Below are 16,944 nucleotides of genomic sequence, written 5' to 3'. Positions count from 1 at the left end.
AACTTGCAATGTGCAGCACTACCTGAACTGCAATTTATTTTCCTTCAGGAAAATTAAACAGAAATGGTCATACCAGATATCTCATTAGATACTGAGGCAGCTGCTCTTTTAGCATGGCATACAATGCCATGTTTTTAATCTGAGAAAATCCTGAAGGTCTTTGCATTCTCCTGAACCCCTTCTGTGTTGCTACTGCTCTCTCCTGCTATACTACACACTAAAGATGAGAACAAAGCATCCCTTAAAGGAAAGCAAATGTGAATGACTTTTCACATCAGTCAAATGTGACTGAAAAGTAAATAATTAACAGCAGTGATGCTGTAACTCTTAAAAGCATTTTTTAACATTTGGCTTTTCTTACTTTGCTTGCTCATGGCTGGTGCTTGACTCACTCCCTGAAAAGCATCTGTTTACCCTCTTCCGTCAAGGGTGAGTCCCATACAGTGCAATGTCTCATGGCACTGACAGCAAAGCAAGGTTTGACTATTTATACCATTATCGGAGACAGTATCAAAGCATATACCAATATATGGGCTATACACATCTTCTGCTTTCAAAGGAACAGTGGGGATGGACACTCACCTTTGGCTTGGCTCTTGGTTTCAGCTGCTCCAACTTCTTTGCTGCAGCTTCAATTGATGCTGCAGCCCCTAGTAGCTCTGTCTCTGCAATGACTGTTGGGTCCTCTGGATCCACCCACTCTGTCCCTGAAATTAATACAGACAAAGACAATAACTTCAGAGCCACTGTGAGCTGTCACTCAAACAGGGTGATTTGCAATCAAGTGTCAAACACAGGAGGCACATCGTAGAAAGCTGATTTTAGTACCATAATGGCATAAACACAGTAATGTTTATGTCACTGAGAGTGAAATGTAACTCAGAGTGAAAGTCTTTCTTAGGATTACTCTATTATGAAAGTAACTGAAGAACTGTGCAAGCAAAGCAGCTTCAAAAAGGGATACTGCCATATCCTGGGAACAAAACTAGCTGTCACTCAACTTGTGTTTATCAGAGCTCTTACTAACGTGCTTTCTAACTTGGTAAGGTAGATTGAGAAGTCTGACAGAACGGTAAAGATGACATGTTACATGGCAACACAGCCATTCACAGCACACTTTTCAGAGTCTCTTTTTATGGTAGTGGCTAGAGATGAAGCTATTATTGACTGCAGAAAGCATGCTTTTGGCAACGTGTTTCTAACAGCAATGTAGACTTTCTGTAATGTAGCCAAAGGCCAACTTTTTTTGGTTTGGTTTGTTTGGTTTTTGGCATTTCTCTTGGCTCAAAGAAATTCTGGAGGTTCACAAAATGAACACTTGGCTGCATGAATCTCAGATTTCTCTGTGCATTATTATTTTCCATTTCATAACATTATTCTCTGGATGACAAGAGTCAGAAAGCATCCGTGTTCTGGACTGAGGGAAGCAATGAGACAGCCAACAGGAAAATCAGATGGAGAGAGAAAAGGAAACCAGAAATGAAACTTCTAAGTTTGTAACTACTAGAGGCAAGGGGAGGAAGTGGCATCACAGCTGGAAACAGCAGAGTATAGGAAGCAGTGTACACCAGGCAAAGGGAGACTAAGCTAGAACGAAAAAAACAGAACAAAGGAAAACAACTCTTAACACCTTTTTAAAAGTCACTGAAACTGGATCAGAAAGTTTGGGTGAACCTAATAATAAAATCTCAACTGAAACATCAATCATTATTAAGGAACAACTACTGGAGAGAAGGATACTGGCACTTTGCATCAAGAATAGCATAACCCATGTCTGATTCTTCAAACAGCAAGGAAATAACACTGAATGTTTATTGATCACCATTAAGCCAGGTAAAGAATGAGGCAGTTTCTGTTATGGATGACCAAATCACAGGAGAATACAAAATGACTGACTGGCTCCTACTTTTGATGTGCTGGGAGAAAGCTGAAGTATATGGTACTGTAATCCTGCTGAGCTACATTTCATGCTGCTAATCGCTACAGAGTACATATATATGTGTTTTATATCAAATATCAGAACGTTACCAAAGACAACTTATAGTTCAAGTAGTGTACAAGATGACGGAAATCTATATTAAGCTCTAATATTGGCAGATAAGCAGGGAAAGAGATCTTTTTGATGAAGGCAGCATGTATAAACACAGTCAAGCCAAACTTGTAGCAGCTCCTCTTCAAACAAAGGCACTTTACAACTACCTGACAGGAGGATGGAGCCAGGAGGTGCTGGTCTCTTGGTGACAGGACAAGAGGAAACGGCCTCAAGCTAAGACAGGGGAGGTTTAGGCTGGATATTAGGAAAATCACCATGCCAAGAAGGGTTCACAACCCGTGTAGGTGAGGCCCTTAGTGCCATGGTTTAGTAGTGGCCTTGGCAGTGCTGGGGGAACAATTGGACTTGATGATCTTAGGTCTTTTCCAACCTGGTTGTTTCTATGCTCCAGATCACAACTTTCTGAAGTCTCACGGTTTCATTAACATGCTTTGCCAGGGCTGGACCCAGACAGGACTGTGAGCACTTATAGACACGATTGCTAGAGGCTGAGTATTAATTCAGTAATCAAGCTCTGCTTGATGGTTCCATCTTCGAAGGCCACACAGATAACTTATGACCAACCATATTAATTGCGAGAGGGTCAAATATACACGTTTGCCAAGACTGTGAACTGAACACCAGCAATGAAATTTGAGGAATGAAAGTATGTGGTACCAAGACACTGGGAACATAATCAAAAGGGGTTTTGTTAGTTTTTATTTTCTTTTAAACTACAAAAATGACAGTTCATCATCTGGAGTATAAAGCACACTGTATCAAGGCTGCCCAACTCACCTTTCATTGCCTCTGCTGACTGGATAAGCTCTGTAACAGCACCAGCAACCCGCTTGGAGAAAGAGGCCAACTGATGCTTTAGTTCTGGAGTTGGTTTTTGAAGGATCTAGAGGAAAAGATAAAATGTGCTAGTGCATATTAGTAAGGATTCCAGAGAATGCCGGTACATTCCCAAGCCACACTACTGAAAGATTTATTTCCTGCAGCAATGGGCTGAGAAAAAAAACATGAGTGCAGTAAAAGAAATACAGTTGTCAATGAATCACTAGGAGCAAAGGCCCACCCTGCAATGTCTGACACATGCTGGGAAAGTGGCACTGCCTCCCATTTCTACAGGAACTGGCAATATTGTCTGGAAGTTCTCAGCGCTGAAACTAGGACAGAATTGTCCAAAACAGAGGCACATGTGTGACTGTGTGAGGAACACACGTTTTAGCACTCCAATCTCAGACATTATAGTCATTATACTTAGGCACCAGGCTTAGTCTTTCTACACTGCTGGTAGTCATATGAGCAAACTGGATGATCGCTATTACTAAGAAGCAGAATTAAGAGTTCTGCAAGCTAGCTCTACTTGCCTGTTCTGGAAAAAATCACCAATGGTGAACACAATGGGAATGCCAACCCTGGGCAAGACCCTTAAATAGAAGGGAAAGGCAGACCCCTCTGAGCTGGATTCGCATGAAGTATTAAATGGCACTTTTGCAAATGGAAAACAGTCACACATTCAGACAGTAAGGCTGAATTCTTTCCTAAACAGGAACAACATTTGCATCTTTAATTACCATGTTGTAGGGAGAAAAAAGATTAAGTTCTGGAAATTCATATATACTCAAAAACTACTTCTGAGAGGAAAGTGACAGATAAAGAAAGATTTAAGAGCAAAACAAGAGTCTTGAAAGTCACATTCAGGTGTGCATTTTCTTCATGTTTTCAAAAGCTGCTCTGCAAAGCAGCTCAAACTAAATGCACATCAAAACTATATTTTATCTTTCTGTAAGCATGTTTCCCATTTTGCAGATAAATGCCTAACCTTGGATATGAGTAGAGAAGTTTTATGTAGAATTTTGGGGATGCCATGTCTGGCATGAGTTGGAGAGCTCTTTGTGAGGCAGCGCTGGCTTGGGGTTTTGGGGTGGCATTGAGTAGGTGTAACTGCAAAAGGCAGGTTAAAGTGCTTTCCTAAAGAATACGTAACATCTTTGCTCTGGGGGACAGGAGTGTGCCTAACATACCTAATGCTTACAGTGGGCTTAAAAAACACTGAAGTGTTTTATTTTAACTTCTTTGCTGGGGACCATTTTTAGGTCAGGACTCATCAGATCCCAATTCAGTCCCATTTAAGTACTTCTAGTCTTCCTTCTACCTTGCAGCTTGAGCTGAAGTGTTGAGTTTACTTTAGCTTGCTTTTCCTGAGTAACAAAACTGTTCATAACCTTGTGACAAACTGATAAAAGCTTGTCACTAGCAGCTACTGTAGAAAGAGATCAGAGAGAGTATTCTTCCTGGGAGTGACCCAGTGTGTGCATGCAGATGACTCCTTACCAGGAGAACATGTTCCAGGAGTTCCAAGTATCCCAGGGTACATTCTGTTCCAAAGCGTAGGGCTCGCTCTCGAACTTCTCCGCTCACATCTGGGTGATATGATGCTTGCTGAGGAGGCAGACTATTAGTACCCAAAAATTGCTCCCACAAGCAAAAGTCAACACAGAGAACATAAGGGAAAAAGAAGGGAAGAGATTTTTCATAACATGCAAATGACATTTGAGCTTGAGGGCCAACCATTTCTGTTGTAAAGGCATAAGCAAATTGTGTTCAAAGAGCAGCAGAGCTCCAGTTCCAAGAATGGCATTGGGAACATGTTTCCTTTCATCTGCACATTCTCTTGTCTGGGGGTACATCTGCAGTCTTTCTTAATCCTTCATTAGGTATTGCTAGCAGTAGTACTACTTCTTTCTGCTGAATAGAGAAACCCTTGAAGAACCATCTGAAAACGCAGAAGGATTTATGACTTCTTCTAAAGAAAAATACATCACTTGGAAAATACCTTGGGGCTGGAATGGGCTTTTGGGTTGCATTTGTACTGTTTTGCAGTGCAAAGGTTAGAGTGGAGTTTTGCCAGCCACACATGGCCATTCACATCTTAAAGGTTAGGAATATGCTAAACCCATTTTTAAGCCTGTATAGCCTACCATCAAGGAATGAAAGCAGAAATAGCCACCTGGTTTAGAGACCAAAGCACTGGCCTGGCACCAGAAGACTTTGGGCCAATAAAAAGTCAAACCCTAGCCCACTATGTGGGCCAAACATAGGTCTCACTTTTCCTTCTCCACTATAAAAGATAAATATAATAGTCTGGTCCTTATAGAAAACTTTGCCTTAGAAGTGCAGGAAATCATTACTTTACACGAGATACACAAAAAACCCAAACCAACCCACCCACCCAAAACCAGGGTTGGCTGCTTTTTGTTATTTGGTAACATGTTGTAAGTAAAAGCTTGTTAATGGCTTCAGCTTGATGTGGCGATTCAATGCAGCAATGGGCAGTGCGGGAACCATCTGTTTAAATACAGAGGAGCAGCAGCAGAGTCAGTGCTTTTACTTCTTAAGGATTTCCATTAAGTACAATACGTTACATCTCAACAGAAGCCTGACTAATTCAAGCATGCTCTTTCTAACAAAAAGTGAAGCCTGCAGCCTCTTCCAGCTTTGTTTTTTCTAAAGTAAGCTTCCAGGGAACTATTTTTAAACACAAGTGCCAGTATTTGACAAGTTGGACTTCCTAAAAACCTTGAAAAATCAGCATTTCCTCTCTCAGAGCAGCTCCTTCCTCCCCTGCAGCTTCCCGCCTTCCACTGGCAGGGCATTGTCTCACCGCTCGCCCATTTCGAGCCCTTGCTGCAGCCCTTAACATTCCGAGCAAGCGCCGCTGTCAGCGGGGCCCGCAGCCGGTCTATGAGCTCCCTCTGCCGGGAAGCTCAAGATGAGCAGAGCACGAAACTTCTCCAGGCTGTCCGCAAACCATCCGCAGGGAAAGGCGAGCGGAGGAAAGAGGGTAGGATTTCCCCCAGCTTCAAATGAGCTCCAGACGCCCAGACCATCCAGAACAGCCCATATTTAATTTTCAAGCAGGGCAGAAGGATCCGCCGGTGCACTGTAAGCATCCTAATACGCCTCCTTGTGCTCTTAAACGTTATTGATACACATGCAATTAGAGCAAATGTGTAGGAGAGGAATAGAAATTTCCTTTTATGCTTGGCAAACATAGCCAAAACTGAATATTTTGGGAGCATTTTTGAAATTCAATGAGCCTTAAAGCTGTATACTTCACAGCAGACTAAAGAGGTAATAGCTATTTTAGGAAGACATTTTTGTATGCAGAAACATCCCAATAGCAATCTCACTGCACCAAGTTAGTACACAAGTGTGTACACAACAAAGATGTGTACTCCTCCAGACTTGCACAGAAAACCTGCTGAAGCATCTCAAACAGAAACGTGTCCGAAGACCCAGAGTACACATTTATTTCCTCCTGCTGAAGCTTCCCTTCACTATCAGACCCCATTTTCTTTTCACATTCTTTCAGAACAGTAAGGCAGCAAGCAATACTTGGCCCTAGGACCACAACTTCCAGCCCGTCAGCACTGATGAATAACTTGTAGAGGCAAAATGTCCTGAGATAATCATAAAATCAGTGCCATTTGAAGGAACCTGGAGAACTCACATATTCCAACCTCCGGCTTAAAGCTGGGTCAACATTGAATTCAGACCAGATACATAATAGTGATATAATGCACAGGTTACTTAGTGTATAGATATTATTTTGTACAAATAGGTAATAAAGAAATTGTTATTATCTTAGGGCCCACTCTAAACTTTGCGAAATGTAATTACAGTGTTTCCACTGACTTCAATGAGAGTTGTCTTGGTTCATTATATCCTGCAGTCATCAACCTCACTGTCTTTTAAAATGGCATCTTCTTATAAGCATACAATTAGCAATGGGTGCTGTAAATTCACATACAGCAGAACAGGCACAAGCATATGAGTAACTGCTAGTAAGTCGGATCCCTTACAACTTGCCTTAGGCAGCTGGCAACAAAAAGGAACTTCCTTACAGCAGGGAGGTTTAAGCTATGTTCTATACAATTCTTCCATAGATCATACACATGTACTTTTGTCTTGCCCAAAGGATACCAAATCTGATTATTTGTCAGTGCTTATTGTACAGACTAGCTGAGTCACACTGGAAACTCCCCCAGTATTTGTCAAATATCACAAAGATCAAGTTGCACTCACTGTCTTGCACAGCTTTCATGGCATAGTGAGGCTAAGACTGCTGGTTCCTACCCATAAAATTCAAGAGCTGTAGCTTATCACGGGAATGCCATGTACAGTAACCAATTTGTAGAAATTAATGGCATAAGAGTTTTAAGGCTCTAAGCAAAATTTGTAGAAACAGGATTTGCTAAATAAAGTCTGGTACAAACTGTATATTTAAAAAGCTTTGTTAAATGACATGGCTATTTCGTCATACATTTTAGTTCAAGTGTATACATAAAATTAGGATACCTGAAAACTTTTATTGCTGCTTGCCCAGTAACCACCTCTGATTTTATGAAAGCTAGGCAAGATAAAACTAGACCTTACTCCTTGTCAGTGTATCATTACAGATAAGTAAAATGATTCCCAGTCATTTTCCTTCTGAGGATTGCTTTCTTTGTGAAGGTAATTCCCTGGGACACCACAGATGCTTTTCCAGCATCCCAGAGCTCCACTGTTCCATTTGCAGGAAGTTTCATCCTGTCGGCCAACTTGCAATTCATGAACTCTGAAACCATTAAATTAACTGTGAACAAATGTATACAGAAAAAGATGAATGTTCATAAGTAAATATTCAGAATTACATATTGAGCTATACATTGTGTGAGTGTGTTTATATTATTTCTGGAAAAAGAGGATCCTCTTCCTGAGATTTTGCTGTCTGCTTGGAGACACTGGAACAGAAATGGGGCACTAGCCACTTCCAAAGGACAAAGGATGCTTAGTGCACCTCAGCATCTGAATTCATGCCTGAATTATTTGTTAGAATGTGCCACAACTATGAGCGCTTCTTAGCCTCCCTTAGAAGCTTCAATTAACTGGCTTGGACCTACGACATAATAGGCTACAGTAGCTCTCACGTAAGTGGCACAGTCATTTCATTCTGCGATGCAAATTAGAGCTGGTTTGCTGTGTTGACCTTCCAGGTTTATGAAGCAGAGAGAACAGAATCCAAATTTGAAACATGCAAAGTGGTCAAGAACTGCCAGACTAAAGACCCCGACAGAAAACTCAGTAAAATGAAAAGTTCTATTAAGACTTGCACTTGCGTATGGGGATCAGTTTAGAACCAGAGTTAACCCTTCCACCCAGGCAGTGTTAAGCTGTGACTGACTTAGGCAGTTCAGATTTGATCAAAGGCTGAAAATCAGACACCTCACAGAGGGCACCGTTATTTTACTGTCATTTTCCACACGTGTAAAGGCAAAAGCAAGTAAATATAATTTACTGGCAAAGGTACTTTTGTGTTCCTACCAAGGACCAAAAGGAATGAGATCTTTATAACCCTTTCATTTTTAATTTATGCCTAGATCTTGTTTATCATCAGAACAAAGCCAAATGGTTTAATATGACACTTACATTCCCCCCAGAGATTTTCAGCTCAGTTTTCCAAAGCTGTTTAGCTCAAGCAAACAGGGTGCAAAGGCAAAACACACTTTTGAAAAGCACAGCAGAAATCGAGCAAGCCAACAATTTAGGGGGAAAAGGACTATGAAAAATAGACCAGAGTGATTCCTTTCACCATTCCTTTCATTGTTCTAGCAATACTGAAATGGTATTTGTGACCGTAAGATTATCTGTATAATCTACTACTTGCACAAGCTGTTTGTCTGCCAGTTTAACAGCAGACTGAAAAGTAGGAAATTTCAGGTCAACTAAAACTTCTCATTTGCACAAACAGAAAGACTCGTTATTAGTGCTGCTGCTTTTTTTCTGTGCATAACACAGATAATTCTTTCTGAGAGATGATCCCTTACCATTGAGTTTCTCATCTGAAAAGCAGAGCATTAATACAAAGAAACCAAACAAATTATAACATTTGAGGGATTTAGAGGCACACCACAGGGAGGGGGAATCAAGTCTTAGGCAAGCAAATGAATCTTTACCTTACAAGCTGTTAGCATGTCAGCTACTGCTTTGCGGCTCAGATTCGCTGTAGCAATCACATCTTCCTGTCTGCATGAGTTCCCAGCTGCAACAGCTTTGGCAGTTGCCATGGTGATTCCCTTCGTCATCCGGATTGATTCTTCAGGTGATGATGTCTTTTCTGGAACCTCGCTTGACTGAAACACCTAAAAGCGAAAGCAGAAGGAAAGCCTGATGCGATTCAAGTCAAAGCAGAACATCCATGAGAAAGAGTCAGCAAACGAAAGCAGCCTTCCAACAGCAGGAAATTAGAAACATATTCAGAGTACTTGAATATCATTCTTGCTTGTCATGAGCCTGGTCGTGAAAAGCCTGCTAACCTACAGACAGCAGAGAGAAACAATAAGCTGAGGGAAGCATACAAAAAAAGATTAACCCATCCATCTCATTTGCCATTGCACTACCCAGATGACAGTTTGTCACTGAGCAGCTGTTCAGAGTGTTATGGGATCAAAAGAATTACCATTCCTTTAATTATATCCTTTTTTTGTCCTGACTGCTGCTTAGGCTGGTCTGCTCACATGAGGAGGTCCTTCCTCTGCAAAGGCTGGGCCCTACCAAGCCTTAGTTAATAGCACAGTGTAGGACAGAATGAGAACATCACTGAAACAGTCAAATGTCTCTTAAAATGGAGGTGGAGTGTTGTCTCTTACACTGTACTTGGCCTTCCTTAGAAACCTAAAGGTATAATTTTGCAGGGTGAATTGCGTGAAAATAGTTCAAATTATCTGACAGTACACACTGCTCTCATGAACACTGGAATACATGAACTGTGGCACAACGTAGGCAATAAAAGCTGAGTAACCTTACTTTTACCTTACATTTCTTTTTCCCAAGCTTTAGTCTGTATCTGCTTGCCATTTTGTTACTGTGCAGGGGCAACTTGGAGTGCACAATTCACCAGGAGAGGTTTCCTGGCTACACACAGTGCAACCTAAGCGGTCTAGTGGTTACAGAATAAATATATGTGGGCACACATAAGCCTGGTCTATCCCATGCTCCCATGTCATCAGTTTTTTCACTTTCTCCCTCCAGAAATGGAAGCAAGATCAAAAAATGAAGTTTAGTTAAATGGGTGAAGGACACCCCTCAATGTCAATCCAGTCCCTGGAGTCCCAAATAAAGCTTGAGGGATTTTCTGGAGCACATACGTGCCATCCTTGGTTCCTCTTGACCCTCTCCTAGTACTTCACTTTTCTCCCTATGAAAAAGATGACATCTCCACAGACCCATTCCTTAGCAATGCTGGCAAAAAAAAAAAGGAGAAGGAGGAATATTTCAAACAGATACCAACCAGATGTGATGCACAATCCTTCAGGACAGGTTTTAGATCAGAGTTACGGGAAGGAATGTAACTCAGCCAGGCCTTCATGAGGATACATGACAGCAAAGTGCACTAGATATCCTTGCACAAAACATTCCTGAACAGGTTCTGAATTGAGTTTTCTCACTGCAGACACTGTATGATTTCCCAATCACTATGTACAGGTATTTTAAAAACCCTAAATGATCCAAATAAACAAGAGTCATTTCTTCATTAAAACAGCATTGCTCACCCACCGAAACATAGGTTGTTTGTGGAGAGCACTTGACAAGGCAAAACTGCGCTAGCACCATTACGGTGTTATTTTTATATCTTTTAAAGAGGAAGGAAAACAATTGTCATGGTCTAACACCTAATGCAGAAGTTAATTCCTGCTGAGACAGCATATCAGATAGCAGACTATGTATCACTGGTAGCATCATTTCATAATAGAGGAAAAACAGAAACAAGATTAAACTGGTGGTGCAATATAGCTATGATGCTGAGGAGACGTCACCAAAGCCAGGATCAAAAAAAATGGTACAACATTGGACTCAGAAAAGAATACCTGTAGTGAAAGCTTAACAGCCAAAGAGCAAAGAAGCAGCAGTTGCTTCCGGATATGCACAAGATAGCAGCACCTCAAATCTCAGTGTGGGGACTGTTAACATCTGAAAGTAGATAGGCTGAAGTGGCATTGTATTTGTACTTTCAGAGATGATTTGCAACAGGTAGAGAGCACCAAACTGCATCCAATGCACTGCAAGGCAGTAAAGCAGAGCTTGAGGAGGAATGCTGCCTGGTTTGAGTGTAAGAGCCTGCTTCCAAAAACTGCCACATATGGCTGTTCTGATCTGTACCGTGAGTTCCTGTTTGATGTACTCTATTGTGGCCTCAAGAGCTCTTGTCCCTCGAGTAGCTTCATCTTCTACTGCTTTAACAGTCTTCAAAAGCGATGTGACATTGGTTACCATCACCTGAAGGAGACAGAAGTGAAGACAAAGACACATGATTCCTTCCTCCCATTTTTCAGAGATAGCAGAGTATGAAGCAAGGCAAATTGAGCTGGATAGGATTATTACTTCTAGTAGGGCCTAAGAAGCTTCATGAACTGCACTTGTTATGGGACTAAACACCAAATCTCCTGCTGGCCAGTTTCTGAAATAGCTCTGTAAGCTGCAGCACAGCTAGCTGCAGAGTGTCACCATCAATTCACAACATTTCCATTTCTCTTAGACAGATTGATTATCTTTGTGTCTATTTTTCCCCACACATCTTACACTGCAAGTTAAAAGAGATGTGAATTGAGGTATGCTATTTCTTGTTGAAAGGTACCCAGTACCATCTCTGCAATCACATAATCCCCCAGGTAAGCGAGCAGCCAAACACCAGCTTCAAATCCAAATGCAGAAACAGAATTAATGTTTCTGTTGCCAGTACATACAATAGTCCTGATGCAGAATGACCTCATCTTCACTGCAATAACTACACCCTTCTTATACCCCAGTATGTTGAGATAAAAATGATAGCTACAGTGAAAAAAGAAGAGACAGAAAGGACAGTTTCTTGACCATTATGACTTAAAACGGAGAGCTCTTCGAGGCCGGAAGAGCCAAGAAACCAGTTATCTTTACTAGATGAGTCATTTCTAAGTAGTATCTCAACAATATACTGTTATCATTTGCTCTGAAGAGAGGCACAAGTCTTACATATAAGCAATAAACACGAGAGTGAGAATAGCTTCCAGCCAAGCAAGAAGCTACCATGACACTCATAATGTGAAAGCAGAAGTAATATCACCTAAATCTCCATGTCTGGAAGTGTTTTGCCAACACAAAGCCACAAGATCTTTGTGAGGCCAATGTCAAAAAACATCTCAGGTGAAGAGAAAAATCAACATATCACAGGTATAGCGTAATCTGTGTGGGTTTTGAGCTTTGATACCTATATACTTCCTGGAAAGGTCTAGAAGAGAGAGATCAGAAATGCACAATATCTTACTGCAGAGTTATTGAAGGGTTTTTTTTTCTCCTTCCCTCCCCAAGCCACAAGGTCCAAATAAGGAGGCCCCATGCCTATCCTGAGCATGGTATTGTTTAAAACGTAGGTTTTAGGTACCATTTTATACTGGATAAGTTTTAGTCAATAACATTACTAAAGGAGAACCTACCCTGAAATACAGGCTGGCAAAAGAAAGCAGTTTCTCTTCAGTTCTTTCCATAAAATCACAAAAGTCACCTGACAGCCTACAAAACTGAAAGCTACAAGGAAACTCAATAGCATCTTATTTTGCTGTATCATCCTAGGATGATAATGAAACAAAGAAACAGATGGGATTTCAGGCAATCAGGAACTGCTGAAATCCAAGCTCTGCATGTCTATCAAGTGCAATTGCACAGTTTCAAATAAAATGTAAGAATATGGCTTTACTTTAGCAGCACCCTTCAGCTGGTACATGGATGGATCATCTGCTGGTTTGCTGGCTGCTCCTTTGGTAGCACCAATGAGATCAGAAAGGGCTTTTGCCACATCCTTGATAGCATTGATCAGGACAACCTGTAGGAATGAGACACAGTTGTGAGGCTCAGGCAGGAAAGGGCAGACAGGACAAGGGTATGATTTTGGGAACACAGCTGAAAAACCAAATCTACTACTGGTCAAATAGTATCTCCCTCCCTCTACTCCAGTAAACACGTTGTGTTCTGGATATTTCATACAACCAGTCAGAAAACAAAAGTGACTACCTCCCATGAAGACACTGAAATGCTGACTGCAGGTAGGATTTCCTTCCTGTGAGCTTCCCTAAGAGGACATTTACTTTTCTCCATGTTCTTCACCTTTTGGGTGAAGCGGGACAGGAGCAAGTTTATAAGCTTACCGTCTAATGCTACAGTTATGTACTAATTCTGAAATCACCTACTGAAAGATCAAATGTAGTTGTTATGGCTAGGTGTTAGAGGGAGATGGTTTTCCATCAGGAAAAGGAAGCTGAGCCTCTGAGGATAATACAGAAAAAAAGCCTTTGAGAAAACTACAAAATTAAATGCCGAATAACCTGGTTGGCCTTACAGTCAGGAAAACTCAGACCTGGAGCTACTGCATCCTAAACCCAAGCTTAAAGACAGAAGTCCTAGACAAAATACAGACACTATAACAGGCTTCTTAATTATTTTAGAGTGTTACTGGAATAATGAATAATTCTCTTCTCCAAATCCTTCTCCTTTTCCCTTTCCACTAGCAGAAAAGCAGATGTTTCAAGTATTTTGCTGGAATCAAGAAGAGCTTATTTCGAGGAAAATACTGAAAGACACATAAAAAATGAGAGAGCTTGGAAAGAAAATACAGTGTGGAACACAAAAAAGAGTGATATCTAAGTGAATCCAGAAAAGTCTCAGATGAGACGAGCCTTACTGTGTTGCTTAAAAGCAAAAGTCCCACAAAGCATTATCACTTGAAAACTGTCTCTGGTCTCTTTAAAAGTATCAGAAAAGCATTAAAATATCTCACCTGTGTTTCAGGGTCATCAGATCCCAAGCTAGCTGCTCCCAATTTTACTACCTCAGCAAGTTGAGTGATGGTGTTAGCTGACGACTGAGCTGCTTGGGCCAGTTTGTCCTGACTCGAGGCAGCACCAGAAACCAGCAGTTTTGTATCTTCCACTAAAGCTTTTGCAGTTTTCAGGATATTTTCCCTATAGGGAAAAGAGGAAGCAGTGAAGGGAGTAGAAAAGGAGAAGAGGAAAATAACGTGCTTTACAATGTTATGGTGACTAACAGTTACCAGAAAGAGCTGATATAAGTCATCATGGCAGTGCTCACTCATGATACTAGACCACAGGCTAGCTTGCAGTAAATAAAGTCATTTAGAAAGAAAAATAAGTACTACACCTATTGCAACAGTAGTACGATACTTTGGGCTAGATGTAAGGCAGTTTATTAAAATGACTCTATCTTGAAAAGAAAGGAAGTAAGGCAGTAGTAGAAGACAACATTGCATTGTAGCACCAGAAGACAATCTGGCCATGCTGTGGGGAAAGTAACAGCTGTCAAGCCTCCATCTTCATCAGCATATTGTAAGGAAATGAAAATAATGATTTCTGAGGAAGGCAGTAGCAAGAACAGCAAAAGGAACAGAGAATGTGACCCAGTCAAGGCTCATCCCCCCATATACATGTTTTGACATGACAAGACAACAAATCCAAAGCAATGTCTGGGTAAAAGAAGAAACCATTTTTGACAAGTAAGTCAAATTAACTGAGAACCAGAACCATATTCATGTAAAATGCCAGCCTGGAAATTAATGACACCAGTATGGAAATCCCTGACTGACAGTCGGCAGAATAGTGGCAACTTACACACCACTGCATCTTTCCCCTTTCTTGAGTAACTGGGAAGGCAGGGAATAAATACTGGCCATGCAACTGTCACATAGGCCAATTAGGCTGTAAAGCAGTAAGTCAGTGTCTTGGCTGTGAAGCCTCAGGTTTTACTGCAAAGGAAGTAACAGTAACATGCTGCAAATCTCTTAACATGATGAAAAATACTGTGGGATTAATTTGTTGCAGATGTGACTTGAAGGGAAAAACAGGCTTATCCCTGCCAAATGGGAAAACGTGTGGCATAGCTATGCCAATGCCATCACTGCCGTCCACAATAGCACTAACCATAAGCATGATTTAGCAAAACAAACAGCCAGTCAAGAACAGCTGTTGGAAAAAAGCATACAGAAGATTCCTCTTTAATGACAAGGACAGCTAACACTGGAGTAACAGCACATCTGTGCAGTGAGATGGCTTGAACATGGTAAAACAAAGCCACAACGACAGTTGTGGTCTGCTGCTGGGAGTGCTCTCAGCAGATGTTCCCCAGTTTTTTCAAATTCCTTTCTCACAGAAGTAACCAAAGTGAAGTTTGCTGTACTTCACTGATACCCCAATCCTCCTGTTTCGTTTCTCACTCCACTGACCGCTCAATTTTATCCATGGGAATGCAGGAAGGCAAAAATTTATCTTCACATGCTGGTTACTTCTGCCACTTCCACTATTCCCTGTGCACACATTCTTCCATCTTTTCCAGTTACACTGACCTGTGGTCTGCAAATGATTCGTTGTTCTCAGCATTAAGAGTTCCAGCAGTAGCAAACATGATAGTGGTGTCCAGATCTGCAATTATCCCAGATACTGCACTAGCTGCAGTAATACAGGCTTGTGTACCTTTATTCCCTGCCTGAAGAGCGGATAAAACTAAGGAGACCTAAAACAAGATAAAGCAACAAGGTGGTCATCAGAAGAAAGCCTCATTAGGGGACATCAAGCTCAGCAAGCTTGTTAACATGGCTGGAATCAACAATGGAAATTCACTCCACAGTACCATTTTGCAAACTGTAATAAAACTCTTCTCCCCCTTTCCCTAATTGCCCTCTCTGTGCAGCAGTCATTGTGGTGACTAAGGATTGCCTCAAATTAAAGGGGACTTCATCTAGGAAGTCCACTTTTCAGACAGAATGATCTGTTCATCATAAGACGAAGCACATCAGTTATAACTTCCTTGAAATACAGAGGGAATATAGTGAACTTCTGCCAGGATAAAAGTCAGAGCCAAGAGCTGTCACTTTTTCCCTAATGTGCAAATAAACACTGTCCTCAAGCACCCCAGGAGTCATGTACGGTACACCAATACAAACTTTAACATCAGAAAAATAGAACTCTGACAGCACTGACTAAATAAGCTTAGATTTGGTATATTTATTATCCCCCACCTGGGGATATGCATACTGACTTCTAGCAGCACAGTTCTTTCCCGAGGTTCTCTCCACTTTCTATGTTGTCTTACCTTTTCCGTGACAGCACGAGCACATTCTATCAACTCCCTTTTGGTGTAGCTGTCTGTTGGGCAAATCTGCAGAGCTCCAGCTTTTTGCACAAGAAAGATACAGCCATGGCCAAGTTCTTGCACCCGGGTCCTGATCTGGAACCCTATCTAGATGGTAAAGGAGGTACAGGGAAAAAAGGAAGCAAGAGCAAAGTGAATAAATAAACGTCATATGGGTACATTCTGTCACTACAAATGGAAACACAGTCACTCTGCAGAATCTTTATTACCAATATCCTGCCCATTGCTACGTTCTCTGCAGAGATCAGAATAAAAGGACAGATGTGATACTACCTACTCATGTAGCACTACCCTACGAAAGGCTCACTGATGAGAAAGGAGCACTACTGAACCAGACCAAGGACAAGTGTACCTGATTCAAGTGCACACAGCTTCACCCCATTTGAAGAACACTGCTTCATCTCCCAGCACTGTACTGTCAGCGTGAGCTGTGTTTAAGGTCTGTACAATGGGTACCCCAAAGTACACATCTACTCTGCGCTGCTGAAACAGAGTCAAACAGTATATGACTGGTTTTGAATCTCACACAGAGTTTCAAGTCTCCAGAACTGACCACATACAGGTGGATCACTGACATGTGGAAAATCCTGCCCTTGCCACTTCCCATTTATTAATAAACTTACAGCATAAGCTGCATGGCTCCTGCTTAGAAACACGTGATAGTTTTAGTC

General features: G+C 41.4%; 1 protein-coding gene across 1 annotated transcript in view; it reads right to left on the bottom strand.

The window, feature by feature from the left end:
* The window catches only part of TLN2 (talin 2), a 149,180-nt gene that overhangs the window by 14,419 nt on the left and 117,817 nt on the right, over window positions 1-16,944 (bottom strand). Inside the window, exons 46-54 of the mRNA XM_061447172.1 lie at window positions 16,214-16,360; window positions 15,468-15,634; window positions 13,890-14,073; window positions 12,813-12,938; window positions 11,243-11,359; window positions 9,040-9,225; window positions 4,376-4,483; window positions 2,831-2,936; window positions 583-707 (exon numbers count right to left, since the gene is read on the bottom strand). Of these exons, the coding sequence (XP_061303156.1) occupies window positions 583-707; window positions 2,831-2,936; window positions 4,376-4,483; window positions 9,040-9,225; window positions 11,243-11,359; window positions 12,813-12,938; window positions 13,890-14,073; window positions 15,468-15,634; window positions 16,214-16,360 (1,266 nt within the window). The remainder of the gene's footprint in view (window positions 1-582; window positions 708-2,830; window positions 2,937-4,375; window positions 4,484-9,039; window positions 9,226-11,242; window positions 11,360-12,812; window positions 12,939-13,889; window positions 14,074-15,467; window positions 15,635-16,213; window positions 16,361-16,944) is intronic.

Source organism: Pezoporus flaviventris, unplaced genomic scaffold (assembly GCF_033815535.1).
Source record: "Pezoporus flaviventris isolate CSIRO_AGI_PZ_B2104156 unplaced genomic scaffold, CSIRO_AGI_Pfla_v1 ptg000006l, whole genome shotgun sequence".
Lineage (NCBI taxonomy): Eukaryota > Metazoa > Chordata > Aves > Psittaciformes > Psittacidae > Pezoporus > Pezoporus flaviventris.
Note: the sequence above shows the minus strand (reverse complement) of the source record. Positions and strands in the feature narration are given on the sequence as shown.